Source organism: Chrysemys picta, chromosome 4, assembly GCF_011386835.1.
Source record: "Chrysemys picta bellii isolate R12L10 chromosome 4, ASM1138683v2, whole genome shotgun sequence".
In the NCBI taxonomy this organism is placed as follows: domain Eukaryota; kingdom Metazoa; phylum Chordata; order Testudines; family Emydidae; genus Chrysemys; species Chrysemys picta.
Window position 1 is genome coordinate 55,721,520 of NC_088794.1, and position 21,076 is coordinate 55,742,595.

The following is a 21,076-nucleotide window of genomic DNA, read 5'->3' on the forward strand; positions in this document are numbered from 1 at the left end:
GGACTAAAAAGCCAAGACATGGATCCCAGATGCTCTAGGCAATATCTTTTCTTAATACTAAAGGTTCCAAGGTGTCTTACGAAAGTGTGGATCATTAACCCTACTTTACAGATGGGGAAACTGAGGTACATAGAGATTCATACCAATGCTACGGCCATTTTATCAGAAGACCCCAAGTTTGGGGATCCCAGCTTGAGACATTGGGGATCTGATATTCAGAGGTGCTGAGTCCCCAAAGCACCCTCTGAAGTCATCTTGAGCTTGGGTGCTCAGCTTCCCCTGCCCCCCTGGAAATCAGGCCCCTGGTGTCTCATGGAAGCCTTCTCTCTTGGGCATGAAGCAAGCCTCCTTCACAGAGCGGAACCCCAGTGGTAGTAATAGCAGGAGGGTGTATTTCCCCACCTGACCGCCAAGAGATGACCGGCACAGAGAGCAGCTGATCCCTGACTTGACCCATTCCCCCCCATGCCACGACTTCCCAAAGCCTGTGGGGCCCTGAATACGCAGCATGTTCCTGGAGGGACTTCTGAACATTTGGGGGCAGGCAATATTGCTGTTCCGATTCCTCTCACCCACTTTTGAGTGGCACCTGCCCCATTTTCATCCCTCCCATGCTAAAGAGCAGAGGGGTTGAGTGAGAGCTCACTCGTTGCAAAGCACAGTGAGCCTGAAGGCCAACTTTTGATACCAAGGGGATGGGCACCTGAGTCAGGCTGTTTGTCATGGAGTTGAGCACCCTTGGCCATGTGACAAGACAGGGCTCCAGGGGGGTCCTGGCATCACTCGTGCTGCTGTAGGTCTGCAGTAACTTCAGAGGAATTCCCCCTCTTGTGACTAGAGCAGGACGGCCCAGAGTCTTTACCAAGCCAGCAGCACTGCAATGGAAGCAAGCCCTTCAACCAGCTCCAGGGCCAGAGGGCACTTCAGACTTCATGGCCCAGTCACCCTTAGCCGCTCTGCTCAGGGCTGCGCTGACATGAAGAAATGAAGCTGCAACCCCCAGCCATGGTGTGGTATGACAGAGCCCAGATTTCCCCACACAAATGCTGGAGGCTTACTGAGCTCCACCCTCTGCTCCAGGCAGCTGCGTTTATTAGGCCTTTGAAAGAACAAAGCACAGCTAGGACCTCTCTGCCTGGAGCAACAGGCTAGGTGCCCTGGTAGCAAACACCATCTCAGCCTGGTCAATCCGTCTCCCCATCCCTTCCCGGGTAATCGCAGCCAGGGCTTGTCTTTGTGGCCTCCCATCTCTCTCCCCAGGAAAGGCAGCAGGTTAGATATTCCCGGCTGGGTTCGTGGGGAGAGTAAGAGAGGCTGCCCACCAGGAAAAGCCATTCTCCTACCCGCTGAATCAATCCCTGCAGTATGTTCATGATGCCCCAAGGAGCAGGGGAGGCAGCGTTTCGGGGGAGTCCCTGGTGCTGGCGCATCCTGGAAGATGCAGTCCAGCCTGGGAGTTCAGCCCACAGAGGAGAATGGGGACACGACATAACTAAAGCAAGACGTGAGAAATAGTTCTTCCACTCAGCACTGGTGAGGCCTCAGCTGGAGTTCTGTGTCCAGTTCTGGGCACCACGCTTCGGGAAAGACGTGAGCAAACTGGAGAAAGTCCAGAGGAGAGCAACAAAAATGATCAAAGGTCTAGAAAAGATGACAAGGAAAGACTGAAAAAACTGGGTTTGTTTAGTCTGGAGAAGAGAAGACTGAGAGGACACGATAACAGTCTTCAAGTACATAAAAGGATGTTTTAAAGAGGAAAGTGATAAATTGTTCTCCTTAACTATGGAGGACAGGCCAAGATGTAATGGCCTTAAATTGTAGCAAGGGAGATTTAGGTTAGACTTTAGGAAAAGTTTCCTGTGAGGGTACAGTAGTTAAGCATGGGAACAAGTTGTCTAGGGAGATTATGGAAACTCCATCACTGGAAGTTTCTAGGAACAGGTTAGTCAAACACCATTCTGGGATTATCTAGATAATACTTAGTCCTGCCTCAGAGCAGGATCCTGGACTAGATGACCTACCGAAGTCTCTTCCAGTCCTACATTTCTATGATAAACTACAATTCCCATGATGCACAGTGGTAGCATATCCAAATTGAAATATTTCTGGTTGTAGCCCTTCTGGTTTTCAATGAAAAGAAAAAAATTATTTTTTCAAAAATCCCAATTTTCAGTCAAAAACCAGTGTTGATGGACATTTTTCAACCAGCCCTACTCACAGATGCTAAGTAACATTCTGTCCCTGTCATGCTGGGTCAGACTCCGGAGTGAAAGTCTCAGTGTCCCATTCCCAGCCCCCTCACGCCCCTCCCCCCATATCAAACAAGCCAGCCCTCAACATCACTGCGCTAACACTCACAGCAAAGGAAGCTGCAGTTATCTAAGACAGGGAAGGGACACATGGTGGAGTGATTACATAGGGGCCTGCTTTCAAAACACTCTGCAACCCTTATTACAAACCTGCAGCAGAAATGGGAACAGATCAGGGAATTCCTCAGTGGGGGGTGTAATTTATAAGCAGAGGCTGAAGCCCCTAATTTATTCCAGATTGAAGCAGGTATATTTTGCTGTGGGTTCATCCCATCGTCACCGGATGATCAGCTGTGTCTTTCCCAAAAGCCCAAGGTGTGCGGAGCAGGAAAGCACGTAGCTGCATCTGGGAAGGTCGTGTTCTCAGCTACAAAACTGCTGATGAGGGGCGTCTGTGAGCGTTAATCAACCTATAAATGACAGCTTTTTCCTGGTACTCCTCCACATCTGCTCTTAGCTCCCCTCTCCCACAGGTACTTATATTAAATAACTCCCAGACTAGAAGGGTACTTAAGTTTATGGGAGCGGCTAGCCTCTCTTCTGCCTACGTGTGCAAGTTTGCCCACTCAGACCTGGACAGACACATGCTCTTTGCATGGCGGTAGGGAAGTTTACTGGCTGGTGGGCGAGATTCTTTGCTGAGGTTTCGGAAAGCTTGTTAGCCTTGTCTGAGGCTGAGCGTGGAGCAAGGCAGCTCATGGATCGGGGCACAAGGGGAGCATCAGATCTTCTGTGGGCTAGGTGCCGACATGGGGAAACCGTGAGCATGGTGGCAATTTGTGAGGCTGGTTCTGCGGGACACTTGTGAGCCCCACAGAAATCCTGAATGATCTCCCACAATGTCTGGTTAGTCTCCTACACAAGTCCCATATCCAGTCGTCTGCGGGAGGGTGCGCCTTTCTGTCTTGTGGTCAAGGACTCTTCTGTTTTCCCACCACAGCGAAGAAGTTTTTTCCCACCCAAGGTTTGGGATTCCCAGTATGAGAGCAGTATGCTTTTGAGGTTGAGATAACAGTCCAGTTTTGGGCCCCACACTACAAGAAGGATGTGGAAAAATTGGAAAGAGTCCAGCGGAGGGCAACAAAAATGATTAGGGGGCTGGAGCACATGACTTATGGGGAGAGGCTGAGGGAACTGGGATTATTTAGTCTACAGAAGAGAAGAGTGAGGGTGGATTTGATAGCTGCTTTCAACTACCTGAAAGGGGGTTCCAAAGAGGATGGATCTAGACTGTTCTCAGTGGCACCAGATGACAGAACAAGGAGCAATGGTCTCAAGTTGCAGTGGGAGAGGTTTAGGTTGGATATTAGGGAAAACTTTTTCACTAGGAGTGTGGTGAAGCACTGGAATGGGTTACTAGGGAGGTGGTGGAATCTCCTTCCTTAGAGGTTTTTAAGGTCAGGCTTGCAAAGCCCTGGCTGGGATGATTCAGTTGGGGATTGGTCCTGCTTTGAACAGGGGGTTGGACTAGATGACCTCCTGAGTTCCCTTCCAACCCTGATATTCTATGATTCTATGAAAGGCAGTTGAAGCCAAATAGCATCACGAGTGGTTGAACTGATGACTGTAAGCAGGGCCGGCTCCAGGCACCAGCCGACCAAGCACGTGCTTGGGGCGGCACCTGAGAAAGGGCGGCCAATGTTGGGGTGGCAGGGGGCACTCGTGGTATTTTTGTTGTTGTTGTTGTTGGTCGGGGCGGCGGTCGAGGGGTTTTTCTTTTCTTTTTTTTTCCGGCCGGGCAGCGCGGGGGGTGTTTCGGCAGTGTGGCACTGAGGGGTGGGGGGGGAGATTCAGCGGTGTGGCCCGGCGCTTTGGGGGTTTGGGCGGGGCGGCGAGGCGCTGGGGGCAGGCGGGGATTTGGCCGGCCCTGCACTCGGAGGGCGGGGGTTTGGCCGGCCTGGCGCGACGCTCAGAGGGTTTGGGCAGCCCGGCACGGCCCGGCCCGGCGCTCGGGGGGGGGTGGGTGTTGGCCGGCCCGGTGAGGTGCTGGGGGTGGGCAGGGGTTTGGGCGGCGTGGCACTCTGGGGGTTTCAGTGGCCCGGCACGGTGCTGGGGGGGGGGGGGGGGGGGGGTTGGCGGCCCGGCGCAGCACTCGGGGGGGGGGGGGGGGGTTCGGTGGCCCGGCGCTCCAGGGGTTTGGGTGGCACGGCGCTGGGGGGGGGTCGGCGGCGCGGTGCTGGGGGCTGTGTTACGGCGTGGTGGCGCTCTTCTTTTTTGCCTGGGGCAACAAACAAGTTAGAGCCGGCCCTGACTGTAAGTGCCTTGGGATGACTACATTTGGTCCTATCCTGTGTGAAAACAAACTGATTATCTGACATTTCTCAGGCTGTTACTAGTATTTCTCCCCAATGTGCCTTTACGTTCCATCTAGCAGTTGAAGTCAATATTTAATAAAAGTTTGAAAAGTGCATATTTCTATAAGGCTTCAGCAAACGCTTTTTCTTCTGAGATCTAAGCAATTGCTAAGCTTTCCCTAAGCACCAAACATTGATGATACTTTATCGCTAGCTCCAAAACACGTGTATAATGTAGCACTCCATTTTACTTCCCATAAGCAAGCCTGTAACTATAGCATGTACATAGAGGGGTTCTGAGCTACTTGGCAATTACACTTTAACTTACTAATCAACACCAACCAATAAACTGCCAACTAATTTGCAGATGTAAGTTTCCATTTAGAAGACAAATAACATGTAAGCCCCCAGTTAATGTAAAGGATGCTTCCCAGTATGAAATTACAAGGCATCCGTTTGCCATATAATTACAGATTGTAGAGTGTTTACTGTTTCTCAGTGCCTGTGAAATAAATGTATTCCATCTGGAGTGGAGCAGTCATTGGAAGCAGTATCATTTTCCTAGACTGTTCAATATACTGTAAATTATGTCTTTACATTCCAATTGCACAGTAAAAAGAATCTAGAAAGTACCAAGTAGGTTTAGAATTATTACAAAGAATCGTAGCCCCAGCCACTGATCATTTCATCTCTCACACACACACAGTGCTGAGATCAGATTTATCCGGATCGTCTTGGCCTGGCCACTAGAGAGTGGCATTGCTCATTCTCACACACACATAAATACAAACAGCCTATAAATGTATAGTGAATGTCGACAGCTTACAGTACAACGAGGCTGCTGAGGTTCTGGAAGGCATAGTCAGGAATGTGCCAGATCAGGTTGAGAGCCAGCGTCATGGCCTGCAGGGCTGGAAGGTTGTTGAGAGCTTGGACAGGGATCTCTGTCAGGGCATTATCATCCAGCCACAAGTGACGTAAGGAGGGCAGTCCCTCAAAGCTCTTCTTGGGCACCACGGAAATCAGGTTTGCATCCAGGCGTCTGGGGGAAAGAAACAGTGCAGATGAGTAAGAGGTTCACCGAGCGTTGCATGATGTGCCTCTATTGTTAGTTAAGTGGGTTTCTTGCTGCTGACTCATGAGAAATTGACAGCCCTGGAGACGGAGCTGGTCTGTAGAAAGCAATTAAAGCAAGGGGAAGCCACAGTGCAATGTTCCAAGCCCTACCCAGGACAGGGGCTGCAACCGTGACCTAGCAGCACCTCTTATGGGACCTTGAGGGTAGTTCTTTTGTGTAGCCCATTCAAACCTTTGCCCCTCCCAAGGTTGCCAACTGCCAGTTCTGATGGTGTTTCTAACAATGTAAATGGACTAAGACCCATCATCTTATTTCATATAGACTCACCGAACAGCCGCCAGCCAGGAATGACTGAATTCCTGGGGTCCTGGATTAGATATGAATGCCTGACCCGGAAACCAAAGACAAAGAGGGAGGGAGCATCAACGGTGAGCATCCATCAGACCATCTCTCAGAAGATGCTCTCTGGGTCACAGGAGTTCAGGTCTTAGTCCAACTACTCTTTACAGTCATGAAAACCCAATGACTGGAGCTGGTCAGAAACTGGAAATGCTGTTCCATGAGAAATTCTGCCTTTGAAATTTGATTTTGTTCCAAATTTCCCCAGGAACAAAAATTCTGAAAGATTTCCATTCAGAATAATTCAAAGATTTTGTTTCAATAATGTCAAACTGTTTCATTTCAATAAGGTGCAAACATTTTGTTTTGATAATGTCAAAACATCATAATATAAAATGTGGAACATATGTATTATACTGAATATTATCTGTAACTATAATATAATATTAAAATTAATTTTTAATTGGATATTAAAGTCAAAACGAAATGACTCAAAATGATAAAGTCAAACCAAACCTTGTTGAAAAGTGAGAAGATCGAAATTATTGTTTCAACTTTTCCTGTTATTGACATGTTCCTGTGACATGTTTAGATTCTGACAAAATAGTGTTTTCCGACAGAAAACTGTTCCGTCAAAATTCTTCCGACAAACTCTACCAATAGCAAAAATCTACCAAAAAACAGTGATATCCTCCAAGTTCACCTTAGCTGTAATGAGATTCACTCTTTTACCCATAAGAAATAAGCAGGATAGTTTGATGTGTCTTGGTGCCTAGGAATCGATATGATAAATGACTATGGATAAATTTCTGCCCTGGCTTATACCCTGTTAACACAGTTACATGGAGTATAATTCAGGGCAAAGTTTGGCACATTGTTTTTTCTTCAAGACATCAGGACACCAAAATTTACTGAAGCACACGTTGTGTTTAAGAAAACCCGGTCAACATTTTTCATCAAAACATTTTTGGACAATTACTAGCTTTTTAATCAGAACAAATGTTTTTGTGGCAATTTTGATTTTGTTGAAAATTTCTGTTTTTGGGGGTGGGGGTGGGGAGGAGGGGCTAAACAATGGAAACGAAGAACTGTCATTTTTTTGGTACAGTGTTTTCATTTTCAGTAAGATAAATATCATTGCTTGGGTTTTTTTGGAAACCAGATCTCTTTTACCCCATACCATACCGCTTTATTGAAACGGTTTTCAAAAGCTAATCTTTTTCACGTTACATTTTCATAGAAAAAGAAATTTCACAGCAAGTTTAAAAAGACTATACATTTTTCAAAATTTCCAGGGAAAAAGAATTTAAATTTTTGCCCCCTTCTAGCTTTAAGCCTTAAGAAAGGAAGAAGCTGAGACAGAGGGTGGACTATCCCTCAGAACATATGGGGAAGTACCCTGAGAGAAGAATGGTGTTGTGGTTAAAGAAATGAGCTGAGTCTCAGAAGATCTGGCTCCAAATTCCACCTCAGTCACAGACTTCCTGTGTGATCTGGGGCAGTTCCTTTGTAGAAGGAGGATGATAATCCTGATTTGACTATGTAGTTTGTAAACTCCGCGGGCCAGGGACAGCCTCTTACAGTGTGTAGACAGCTGCTATCACAACAGGATTCTGATTCCTATTGGAGTCTCTACTACTAATTTAATCGGAATGGTCCTTGTGCACGTGAGCCTTGGCTGGCAGAGTTAGGCCCAGTTCTACACGTGATAACACGGTGCGTGGGGATTTCACCATCCTTTGCCTTTCGGTGGTACTGAGGGGAAACACTGATTGGCTGCTAGCTAGGGATGGTGGTGAGACAGCTGCAGACGCTACCCTGCCAGGGCTGGCTCTAGCGTTTTTGCCGCCCCAACCAGCAAAAACAAAACAAAACAAAAAAAGCCATGATCACAAGCGGCGGCAGCTCTACTGCTGCTTCATTCTACGGCGGCAGGTCCTTCACTCCAAGAGGGAGTGACGGCCCCGCTGCCGAATTGCAGCCGAACGGCCAGAGGTGCCGCCCTCCTCTTCGTTGGCCGCCCCAGGAACCTGCTTGCTATGCTGGTGCCTGGAGCCGGCCCTGTACCCTGCTGTGGGTGGAAGACAGGCACTAAATCGATACAGACAGAGTTAGCAAATGGGCCTACATTTCTGTCTCGATTAAGGAGAAGTAAGGCAGATCACTCACGCAGCAGAACCAAAGCCATCTATTCCCCAAGCTGTTCATAGTAGCAGAGTGCTTGCGTCTCAGAGCTTGGGGTCAGGTCAGCTGTCCTTTACTCCCCTGCACAGGGGCTGTGAGAGGATGTGTCTACACTGCAACTGGAAGTGTGACTGCAGCATGTCTTGAATCTAGCCAGCTCTGGTAACAACAGCAGCGGCGTTGTGGCAGCACCGGTTCGCCACGTGAGCGCTCAGGTGGCCCGCCCACGCTGAAGCCCAAGCTGCTGCAGATTCACTAGCTAGATTACAACTAGCTCAGGTATGTCTGCAGTGCTGCAATCAGACCTCTGTCTGCAGTGTAGATGTACCGTTGGCCCTGTTATACCAATATTAATACAGACCAGGTCTGACCTTAAACCCTTAAACCTCTCTGTCGTATCCACCCATATAGCCCCCAACGCCATAGGATCTGAGAAGCTCACAATCTTCACTGTATTTGTCCTCCCAACATGGCTGGGAGGTAGGGCAGTGCTATTATCCCCATCGTATGGGGGAAACTGAGGCACAGTACCATTTTTAGGCACCACTGTGCTCCACAAAACTCCCGCTGGCGACCACCTAACCCCGTAGACACCTAAAACTGCTCGGTGCTTATGTCTTTGGAGTAAAAGTAGCTTTGGTGCCTATGTTTCTGCCTCTGAGCATGCGCAGTGCACCTCAGTCCAGGTGCTGGGGCGCTTATCTCCCACCTAAGCCCCAGGGCAGTTCACAAACCGGGGAAGACAAGAGCTTGGATGCCTAAGTCAGGTGTGGGGCTCAATCCAGTAGGTGTGTTCAGAGGCCGCCCCAACTCCACACCAAACAGGAGGGGGAGGAGGACCCCCTCCCTGATAATACTGGGCTGAAGATTATGGCATGCACCCTGGACCTGGGCGATTCCCAGTTCAAGTCCCTCTCTGCCAGAGGAGGGGGAAAGCGTTTGAACAGGGATCAGCCACTTCCCAGGTGAGAGTGCCCTAAACCCTGCACTGAAGGTTATCAGGGTGGTCCTCCTCTTCTCCCCTACAGCTATTCTGTGTGGAGGCCCCCGACCACCGGTAGCAGATCGGCCACCTGAATGTCTATCTTCCCCCAGTGTGTGAACCACAAGAAGCGCCAGGTGCCTCCCTGCAGCCCGGACTTTGGCACCAAGCTCAGAGCAGGGGAGGGCTTAGCACTCTCACTGGCATCTCCCATTGGCTAGCTCCCACTCCACCTCACATGTTTACTACATTCTAAGGTGCCTGCTTCTCCACCTTCATTCTATAGAGAGCCCTGGCACCTAACTTGGTTTTGTGGATCTTAATATTGTTCCTGTGGTTTTCGTCACAACGCCTAAGTCTTTTTTGCGGATCCAGGCTTGAGAGACTAAGTGACTCACCCAAGGTCACCCAGAAAGGCTGTGACACAGCAGGAGCTTGACCGGGGGTCTCTCTCTCTCTCAACTCCCAGGCGAGTGCCGTAAGCACTAGGACATCCTAATGTTCACGCTGAACTGCTGCAAGTTTCTCACGTAGACAAGCCCACAGAGACTTGGACGGCTTCAGAAACCCGCCCTAACAAACGGATGTTTGCACAGTACATGAAAGCCTATCAGCGCCCCAGCTGAGCAGGCCAGGGGGATGCTCCATTAGCTCAGCTGGCAGGGTTGCTGTCTGTCTGCCCCAGTTCATATCTCGCTGCAGGATACAGACAGATTTAACAACAGTGCGTAAATCTGCCGGGAGTGTCTCAAAGACAGAATGCAGAGTCACAGACTTTTTAGGAGCACGGAGAACATTAAACTGCCTCTGATCTATGGAAAATGAGAACGCCACTAAAATACCATGAGCAGCGTCGTGCTGGGGCCCTGCCTGCTCTATCCTAACCCAAAACCAGGGGGGGCCTGCTGCATTTTCTCTTGCAAGGCTGGCATTGCCCTGGCAGATGGGCTGAAAGGAAGGTGGCAGTGCCCAAGGAGAACTCTGTACTGCTGCCCTTATTATGTTTGAGGATCCAGGAATGGCACAGGCAGGGCATGGAAGAGGCAGCCTCCTTGCTCCCATCTGAGACTGCACTTCCTGGCAAGGAGCTAGGTCAGGTGATGAAGCTGTCTCTTTGCACCTGCGTACATATCTGCTTCAGCTTGCGCAGAGCTGATCTCACCAGAAATGTCTAATTGGTGCCTCAAAGGCAATTGTCTCTCTTCCTATCTGAGTTTATCTTGAAAGGCTCGGTTGAGTTACCCACTCTCCCATAATAAGAAAAGAAGGAGGTGATGTCACTGCAGCGAAACCTTTCTGATAACTTAGTAATGTCTAGGGCCCAAAGCCTCAGCGCTTTGCTCAGGCAGAGCTCCCGGGTGCTTTGCTTGAGTCAGGACCTGGCCTGTTGGCTTCAGTGGGAGCTTTGAAATGAGGACTACTTAGCAAATAATGAATGAGGACCCTGGGCCATGGGTCGAGGCAGATTAAGACACCCAGCTCAGAGGCCCTCCACTCCAGCTTGGGTTCCAATCCGGGCGCATGCATTTGCAAACCAGCTCCTGACGGTGCTGCGCATGCAAACACCCAGTCCTTTCTGGATAGCTGCAAACACTGAAGCTCCAACCGGCCAGCCAAGTGTGAGGCCAAGTCACATGGTCATGTTCTTCCTCTTGATTGGCTTAGGATACCGTACACACCTGTCTGAGTATTAAAGGCAAGTATTAGACTTCAAGGGCCCCCAGCAGAATGGGTTGGAGGAGGGCCCACTGGTCAGGGCGCTAACCTGGGACTTGGGAGACCCAGGTCCGATTCCCTGTCCCACCACAGACTTTCTGGAAGCTCCTGATGCCTGCGTTGTGCGGTAATCGCTGTGGAGCGAAATTGGGCGTATTTTGGGGAAAGAGGAAAAACTGTCTTGCAGGCTTGTCCCAGAATTCTCCAGAGGCTCAGCTCAGTCTCTGCCACAGCAGTTTTGCCAGTCCACAAATCAAATCTGCAAGAGGCCCCTAGTCCTGCTTCCAGTTTCCAATCAGCTCTTGCAAACTTCTGGGCAAGGCCTGCGAGCCCCAGACACAAACACATTCTCTGCCCATTGGCTGCTGAACAGGACCCAATGGAAAAGATTGTCGGGTTCTGTTTGAACTGCAATCAGCGCGGCTCTTGGCATAGACGGCTCAGGGAAATCCTCCGCGGAAGGATGTTCAGGCAGTGAAATCAACCCCGGCCTTAAACTCCACACTCGGTGCCCTTGGTGGAAACAAAAGGGCTTTGTTATCCCAGCCACATCCATCTCCAAAACCCCTCCGGTCGGAATTGTGTAACCACGACACAAGTTGGGATGGCGGCGCGGCGAAAAGACTGCTGACACGGAACCCTGCAATCAAGTCCTTCCCCTGGGGATCTTTGGCTTCACACCTGCTGCTCAGCGCAGCAAACAGCCCGGCACAGGGAGATGCTCCCTTGTAAAAGCCTCAGGAGACAGCCAGACACCGGGAGGAGTGACTCAGGAGGGGGATCAAAGAAGTGCATGGATCTCCAACTTTCTGCAGGGAACTGCAGCATTTTTCAAACACCCGAGTTTGTTGGACAAGGAGAGAGGAACGTTTCCCTGTGATAGGAAGGAATGTGAGCTACTGACAAATGCCCAGGCTGGGTGTGGCAATATTTGACCATCGTTAACCTGTTGTGTTGTTGGGGTGGGAGTGGGGGAGCAGAGGCTTGTAGTGCTCATGAACTGTGCTGAACTGAAAGCCCATAACACTGACACCCTCCAACGCCTTGTCTCCACTAGGAGAAGGCTGTGTTCATAATGTGTTAAAATCCTATTGCAGACAAGGCAAGTTGTTGTTTTAACACATTAGCAGGTCGAGGTAAACCCTAGGCTCCCCAGCTAATGTGTTAAAATGACAACATGCCCTGTCTACATTAGGATTTTAACACACTAGTGCACATGTGTTAGCCTGTAAGCTTGTTGGGGCTGAGTCCATCTCTGTTCAGTGGTTGTACAGCGCCTAGCACAATGGGGTCGTGTGCCATGACCGGCTTCCTAGGTGCTACAATAATAAACACCTTTTTTCCTAGTGTTGATGTGGTCTTGGCTTAGGAAAGGGAGCTGGGGGTGCTCAGCACCTCGGAGAATCAGGCGTAAATGTGCAAGCACAGACTCAAGGGCGGAGTGCCTTCAGCCGGGGAAACAGGCAGACTCTCGACTCTGGTCCTTTCCCATGGGCTGGTACAGGAGCTTAGGCCAGTTCTGCCTCCAGGAACCCACCTCAGAGAGGGCTGAAGTTGGAATTAAGGTTCTGGAACTACTAAAGCCTAGGAGTCAGCTGGATGTGAGCGCTGGCTTTCGCCCTGACAAAGTGACTCAGGTTGATGCTCTTTGGGACAGGGGGTGTTTCTTTGTTCTGTGTCTGTACAGCGTCTGACGCCATGAGGACCTGGCCCGTGGCTGGGGCTGCTAGGTGCTACCGTAATACACCTACTATATAATGTGCAGCACCTGGTGCCATGGGGTCCATGGCTAGGGCTCCTAAGTGCTACAGTTATGCAAATAATATATATCAATAGCAACAGGGGCCATCAGCAAAGCCCTCACTAGTTACAGGGGAGCACGGTGGTGTGTCTTCTCCAGGGGCAATGATGTGGTGACCTCCTGCTTTTGGCAGGGGGAGGGGAGTTAGAGGGTGCAGAGGTGCAGGGTGTGAAGCAGCAGATGCTTTCACCTTTTCCCTGCAGAGCCGGCGCTAGCCCATTGGGGGCCCTAAGCAGGAATATTCTTCCCCCCCCCCCATACTAAAACAGGCAAGTTTTTATAATAAAAAGCAAATAGGGGCCCCCTTGAGTTGCTCAGGGCCCTAAGCAATTGCTTGGTCTGCTTATGCCTAGCGCTGGCTCTGTCTCCCTGCCACCTGCAGACCGGCCAGATGGACCAAGGCAAGCGGGTGATGGCTGCAGTCGCAGGTTCTTGCCAGGAGGGGCCACTCTCTACCTTGCCTGGCAAGCAGGAGGCTGCAGGTGGGACTAGTTCAGCCCTTCGCTGCCTGGCCCCTTCCCTTCCTGGCTCAGACCAGAGCTGGGAGTGGAGCGAGGGGAACCTAGGCAGGCAGTGGGGGCTGAGCTGGCTGCGTGGGGGAGCCCCAGCTCCCTGGCTTCCTCTCTGCTCAGCTGCAGCAACCTCTCCTTCTAGCCCCCCTCCAGGGGGCAGATAAATGGGGTTTGGGGGCACAGGGCCTGGGGAGGCCTGGGAGAGTGGGGTTTGGAGAGGGAGTGCCTGGGAGGAAGAAGGCCCTTGGGAAAGGAGATTGGAACCAGGGAGAAGGAGGCTCTTGGGGGAGCCTTAGAAGGGGGAGACCTTACAGAGGCCAATGGGGGGAGGCCTTGGGGATGGGAAACAGAGAAAGGGGGACAGGTGACAGAAGACTGGAGGGGAGCAAGGAGGAACCTTGGGGAGAGGGGACTGGCTGCTTACCTGCCCTGAGATGGTAGCAGCCTTTGGCCACTACTGAGCTCACACCACAAACACAAGATGGTCCAGTCCAGGACCAGCCCCCAGAGCCAGCCGCTCCCCCCTCCTTTCCAAAGGGACAGTGAAGGGTGACACAATGACCAAGTCACGCCCGCCAAGGGATCCGAGCTCAAGAGGAGCCACCGCATCAACTGGCCTGGAGCCTGCTGTGTAGCGTTAGGTCACTGGCAGTGAGCCAGGGGCCTCTGGATGCCTTTCATTGAGATCCTAACCAGGCCCTCCTCAAGCCAGCTCCCTATACAGGATCCTAAAAGGAACAGAAGCGGCTGATTGGCTAATGGAGGTTCTGGGAATCCAGACATCTGGTACAGCTGCCCCTCTTATGACCGGCTCAGTCAGTCACTAAAGCAACGTCCAGAAGTCCCCGCCAGGATCAAGGCCCTTATTCTCCATAGGTTCTTATACTGTGCTCACCACTGTAGCGTCACAGCACTGGGTGCTGCCCAAACCCATGATAAAGACAGCCCTGCCCCCGACACATCCAGTGCAGCAAAAGCTGTTCTAGACATGAAACCCGTCACGGTGTGGAGGAGCCAGCCTTTACCCCCACGCTCTGGGATGGCGCGTGGCCTTGCTCCCCGCTCACATCACGCTCGCTCCATTGTCACCAGCAATGGAGCTTCTGATTTGTGCAGCAGTAATGGAGAAGAGCCCCAGGCCATCAGCCTGGGCCCTTACAAGGCACCGCACAGTGGGTCATCTCTCATATGGCTATGGCAGAGCAGGGCACAGCCCACTTCTGGACAGGGCATGCAGAGATGGCCTTTAGGCTCCCACAGCCTGAGCCTACTCTGGGCTGGGCCAGGTCAGTCCTTCTCCAAGCAGCTTGCAGGCTGTTCTAAGTTGTGCTTGCTCCTACTAGCCCCATGGGACATAGGGACTTCCCAGTCATGCCCCTTACATCCGGGGCGACCCTCCCTTGGTCACCATAAACTACCTGTGGTGCAATGAAAAGCTGCTGCACTAGACCTGAGGACCTGGGCCAACCTATCTATGTAACACTGACATGCGTAAGGAAGGATGGTCCAGTAGTTAGGACACTAGGCTAGGGCTTGGGGTCAAGTCCCTGCTCTTCCACTGGCTCCCTGTGTGACCTTGGGCAAGTCACCTAGCCTCTCTCTGCTTCCATTCTCACTGTGAACAATGGGGATAAGGGCACTGTCCTACTTCCCAAGGGTGTAGGAGGATCAAAACGAGTGTGAGGTGCTCAGATACTCAGGTGATAGAGCCAGGTCAGAGGACATTGATAGAGGAAAGGGACGTAGCTAGGAGTATGACTGGTTGGTTCACAGAGGCTCTCAGAATGACTGATTGGATATCATCCTGTTCCTCTGAACATTTTGCTTATGGGCGTCATTAGGAAAAATAAAAACCACCTTGTTTTCCTCCCAGAGCAATGAGTGAGGCCTTACACCCTGCACCGGGAGGCAACGTAATCCCTCTGATACCCATCCTCTACCCCCAGGTCTGATCCAGCTCTCACCCCAGCATCAATCAGGAGGAACTGTCTGAAGTCAGTGGAGTGACACAGGTATCAAGGGAGACCAGAATCAGATCCCATTGTCTATCTAGGTTCCTCTCTTGGTACCCAACTACCACAGTGCAGGCTGCCTAGATATGACACTAGAATATAGATCATTAGTTTTATACCTGCCACACTCAGCCCATTTTAGATGGATCCTCACTGTAGCTCATCAGGTTTGTAGGAGTGCTGACACATCTACTGTATGTAACATCTGGGACGCATCTTCCCTGTTGCACTGACACATCTACTGTATGTAACATCTGGGACCCATCATTAATCTTCTCAGTCACCAGGGGAAATGTAACAAGTCCTGGATACTCATGTGCTTAAGTGAGAGAGTTAAGGGTCACGAGTCCCCTTAATAAAGGTCAATGGAAAACATATTGGGAGTTATCCTATGACTCATACTCTATAGAGTGTGTGTTATTATTTATTTAGTGCCTACAGTGTTCTAGGCCCCATGCAAACAGGCAAGAAGTTATGGGCCTCTTCTGGAAGAGATTATAATCTGAGCTATGTGTCTGTGAGCTTCGGTGCTTGCAGATAGGTGCTACGGTGCTTGTCTCCTGCCACGGTCCAGATGAGAAGCAACATGAAGCTGAGTCTTTGACATGCCACCAGGCTGCTTAAGGAAGGAAGGAAACTGCAGCCCTGGGATGGAAGATGAGGTGACATCGGGACTCAGGGGCTGAAGTCGTGGCCCGAATGAAAACAATAGGAAAACACCAATTGACTTCAGTGGGGTCAGATTTCCGGTCTACCAGCTTAGGTACACCTTTGTAAGGTTCCAGCAGGTCTTTTGTGTGTGTGTGTGTGTGTGTGGGGAGGGGGTTGTCTCTTTCTGTCACATCACTGGAACAACAGCTGAATTAAATCAAAACATGTGGCATCCTGCAGAATCAGTATGCTTGGGAGCACTGCTGGTGAATCCCAAAAAAGTTGTGTTGGGGATGACAGAGGTTAGACGAGATGAGGTAGCACATACCCCAGCATCATATTTTCCATCCACCCCTGCTCTTTAGTTTTAGGAATAATACAGCACACTTAATTTTTCTGCAGGCTTCTTCATGCAGTGCACCACCAGCGAGATAATCACAAGCTCATGAGAACAGGGAAATTAGAAGAGAGGAAATGACTCAAGTGCTTAAAGGGAGCGTTAAAGATGAACAGGGCAGTGCAAGTACCCGTGGTGATACCATAATTTGAGATTGTTACTTCAAGCTAAGTGAAAAATTCTTTCTACATTCCGGGCCAGATCGTCATCCGATGTAAACTGACATATCTCTGTTGACTTTAGTGGATCTCCCCCAGCTGAGCATGTGGCCCAACGCATTCAGTGATTACAGCCTCCATTTCTGCTGCCAGGACACGTGTGACTTACACCAATTTATTTATTTTGAAAAATTTACCAACTTTTCTTGCACCTCTTTAAAAATTCTGGGTCTTGACTGTGTACTATTCTCTGTAAGCAGCTGAGCTGAGTTAGTCAGCTAAGCCATGTGTATTGTTTCTCTTCTCAGACTGGAGGAGCATGGGAGCACTTTACAGCACAAATAATTACATTTGCATGCAAATGAAAAATTTGGTTTCCATGAAAATTTACATGAGCTACTTTGAAGTTTGCTTCCCATGAACTTTCACATAATTGAATCTCAGTCATTCATAGTGAGCACAAACTGGAGCTAGGAATGCCTAAGTCTTTGAGTCCTAGGTCATCCGCTCCCTACAAGAGGGTAGGATCTCACCTGGGGTTGCTCGCTTCCTGATTAAGAAAGCATCTCTTGATGGTGGCAGTCTGTCAGGACCCTAACAAGGGCTGTCACGACCAAGTTTCAGAGCAGGGTCAAACCTGAGGCTGGGAATAGCAGAGGAGTTCATAATCAGCTTCCAGACCAAGGTGGATACTAAGAGTCAGAATTCAAGTCAGGCTCCAGGTCAAGAGGCAAAGTCCAAGCCAGCAGCAGAAATGGTTGTGACAGCTACAGAAATTCCACACTATTGCTTAAATACTTCCTGGAATGCCCTTTTGGTTTATATAGTGTGGGGAGCCATTCGGGAGCCATGAGGCTGCTGCCTGTCAGACTCCCTGAGGCAGGACTTTCCCCGGTCTGTGGACACAGACAGTCATGGGCAATGGAATGCTAACTAATTGCAGCATGGTGCAGTTAGCGACCTAGAAGCTCTGCAGACTTGGGTTCTAGACCTGTAAGATCATACACAATCTCACGGGCCATTGCTCAGTCTCTAATTTTCTCTTCTTGGGGAGGATTGTTAAGACAACTTTGGTGTGACATGGCATCCTCTGATTCCCAGATCCCTTTAACTTTGACATTAGACCACTGTATAGTGCAAAGATGGCTCTAGATTCACCAGCTGATGGTGGGGAAAGGCCAAGTGCCTGTGCTGTTTCACTTTTTTCTATCTGGAGCCTTTCGTTCCATCGCTTGAGAAATTTTGGGCCCCAGCTGTAGCAGAAGAAACCACCCTGGAGGGATCTGGTCTCTCTGAGGGGTTCCAGAGGGCTGTTCTGGGTAACTGCTCTCTTGCGGGGTTCCAGGAGGCTGTGTTCTGTCATCCTCATGTGCCCAGTGTGCATCTTAGGCCCCATGGGGAGACAGTGACATGCCTTGGGCTATGATGACACCAGGATTCTGAGGAGAGACAGTTCTAGGTGTTGTTTTCAGCAGACCCAGGTGGTGTAGTGTCTTTGTTTTCTTAGTATCTGGATGAGATAAGGACATGGCTGAAGCTTAACTAAGGGGAAGGGTGGTCTTGTAGGGCACTCAGGAGATATGGGTTTTCTCCTTGGTTCTATTTCAAGCCCCCAGTGTGACCAGGGCCACTTCACTTAGGGAAGGATTTCCTGTCCTGATTCCAGCACCTTGCACCTCTTGAGTAGCACAACGAAGTCAGAATGTAGCCATAGCTGACCAGTTAGGGATTCCCCCAGCCATGGGAACTCAGCTAGTGTAAAGCTCCTGCACCAACTGCTGGATTGAAAGTGGTTCCAAGTCTCTGGCCCTGGGGTGGAACAAAGACCACTACTTTGCTGCAAGATGCCTTTGCAAAGGCAAAATGTTCATTGGAATCTTGATTTGAAACTATATTCCAACATCTGTCCAGCACATGGCATGGCTCTCAAAGTGCCGTGTGAATCAGTGGCTGGCGAGTTGATTCCTCCAGCCCATGGTGGCTCCCAGACTGCTACAGGGAACAAAGCTTGACCAGTTCTCTTCCAACTACAGAGCATCAATGTGATGGAGCAGTAAGAGATCAGCAGGTCCATCATGTGCTTTGGACAAGGGGAGCAGTTGACGCTGCTCGAGAGTCCATCGAAGAAAGGTTCAGACAAATGAAGCACCACGAAAAGACCCATGGGGTTTTTGTATGACCTTAGTAAACTGCTGGTGGACAGGACTCTTGAACAATTGTACGGACCTTGACTGGACGCTGACACCTGGGGAACGTTCAGACATTAGTGATAAAGCCCTCTAGGTTGAATTGGACATCAGCTGTCAAATTCTGCAATATGCGAAGCACTCTCCACTCCAGGTTCTCAAGTTCATTCACAAGGCAGAGCTGAAGGACACTTTTCCTGATGGTAGCTTTGAGGATTTTGCTCATGCTGCCGGTCACAGTCGCGAGTGGTGAGTGCAGCTTTCCGAAGCTCAGACTCATTAAAACATATCTTTGATCGATGATGGCCGACGAGAGACTGACATTGCTTGCTATTTTATGGCTTGAAAATGCCATTGGCCAGTCTTTGGATCTCTCTGACACTGTGCTTCAGTTTGCCAGGGCAAAGGTGAGAAAAGCGACCTTTTGAACTACAGGACTAGGGTTAACATTCTAAGGCTGTCACCTACAGTAACATTATTTAATACTGGTCCATCCAATGTTGGTGCACAGTTCAATTTCTTGATGTTAATACATTTCAGTTATTCTTAAAATTAAAAAGTTTCTATATGCTTAGAGGAAACATTTTTTCTATTTGCTTATATGTGGCATGAATAAATACAGATCCTCCTGTGCAAATGTATCACCTTATATGACAGGGATAAATTCTGCATGCAAATTGTGCATCAAAGTCATGAAATGGGCTACAAATGCAATTAAAATATGGCATTCAAAAGTTTAACAAATGGGGGGGAGGCGCTGAAGACGCTCCTCGCCTGGGGCGCCATTTGGTCTAGGGCCTGCAGGGCCTGCTCCAGGTTTTTTGCCACCCCAAGCAAAACAAAAAACAAAAAAAACGCCGGAGTGCTGTCCCTTGAAAAGAGCCGCCCGCAAAGGGCCGGAATGCCACCCCTTGAGAAGTGCCGCCCCAAGCACATGCTTGGAACACTGGTGCCTAGAGCCGGCCCTGAGGGCCAGGACTGGCTTGGAGAATTCGCCTCTCCCCATGCCCGTTCCAAGTGATTCTTCAGACTCTAGGCTGATCTCTTGTGGTTAAACTCGGCCCACTGGCTTGCCCCTGGTTTTGTGCCCTTTTATGGTACAGAAGTGCTATTATGCGCTGAAAATGCCCAATGGAAAACACACATTCTCATGCAAGCAAGGAGAGGAGAATAAGCCCACAAACGCTGCCACACTTCTCCCCAAAATCTGCTGCTGGGCTGGAGACAGGAGAGGACTTCAGAGATGAGATAGTTCTTCAGTCTTCTCCCAAAGCAGCTACTGGTGGAAGAAGGGCCTTTTGGAGGGAGGAGATCCACCTGCCAGAGCACTTGCATTTTCCAACCCAAGCATTATTTCTGTTAAGATGCGGTCCATCCTCTGAAAAACCTGAGGACCCTTGCTCTAATGGACACAGCTCAGAAGGAAAGTACTCGTGGTTGCTTTGTCTGAATCCGAGTCCCTCAAGATTCCCAGTTCCTCAGCTACTTAATAGCTTCTTCTCAACTCCCCTTCTACTGTGCTCCACAACCCCTCCTTATGGCCCATAAATCACATGAACAATACAGAGCTAGCCTTGTCACAAGATAAATTCTGCGCCAGCAGATTGTAAATTGATGTTACATTATCCCTGTTTTATAGACGCCTCTTCTACTTCCGTAGCTTTCTATCCTGTAAACGTTCAGTGGAAGTGACTTTTCTTTTTACCCGTATTCCATCAAATGTGATTTACAAGGAACAATATTGCTCTTAATGGCAAGCTGTCAAATCTCAAACAAATCAAAGGTGAGAGATGAAAATGGAGAGAATTCACAGGCGCTCTTCAGGCCATGCTAATTCCAAAATGATTTTTTTCCCCTTCCATCTGTCATAAAAATGTATATGCTTATGAGAATTTGATCAGGTGGGGGAGCGTTTTCCCCTTTGCCCACATCAAAGCCTACATACCTGAAAATTCCTAGAAGTCTTTCCTTGCGTTTTAATCTCCAGCCATATATATAAAAATAATTATCTCCCCTAAGGGGCCGGGGCTGGAAGAGTCTTTATTGTGATTCCATCACGTTCCAAAGGGTTCCTGCTAAGGATATCAGAATATAAGGGTGTCTCAGGCAGAAATTAAGAACTTGGAGGCATCTTGCTACAGGGGTCACAGCCTCCACCCCACCCCCTCATGACATGGGGTGGCCCTGCAGCACTCTGCCTCAGTTTCTCTGAGGTTTCCAAAAATAATTCACTCACTGCAAAATTCTTTAAAACAAGCTCCCTCCTCCCTGCTCCTGGGGTCTAGTTTATTTAACGTAGCCCAGCTCCCAGAGTGAGCTCCCTTTCACCCACCCTTAAGTTCAGAGTTTCACAGCCCTCCTCCTGGGACTGCGTTGTTTAAGACCTGGCATCCGTGGCCTGCAAACTCAGCACTTTAGTGCAGGGTTTCACAGCCCTCTGGGGTCCATGTACTAGCT

General features: G+C 49.7%; 1 protein-coding gene across 11 annotated transcripts in view; it reads right to left on the minus strand.

Annotated features, from left to right (window-relative positions):
- Positions 1 to 21,076, minus strand: part of LGR6 (leucine rich repeat containing G protein-coupled receptor 6) — a 217,822-nt gene that overhangs the window by 74,863 nt on the left and 121,883 nt on the right. For all 11 annotated transcript variants that reach the window (XM_065592333.1, XM_042842452.2, XM_024111271.3 and 8 more), the window contains one exon: positions 5,430 to 5,645. In XM_065592333.1, the coding sequence (XP_065448405.1) occupies positions 5,430 to 5,645 (216 nt within the window). The remainder of the gene's footprint in view (positions 1 to 5,429; positions 5,646 to 21,076) is intronic.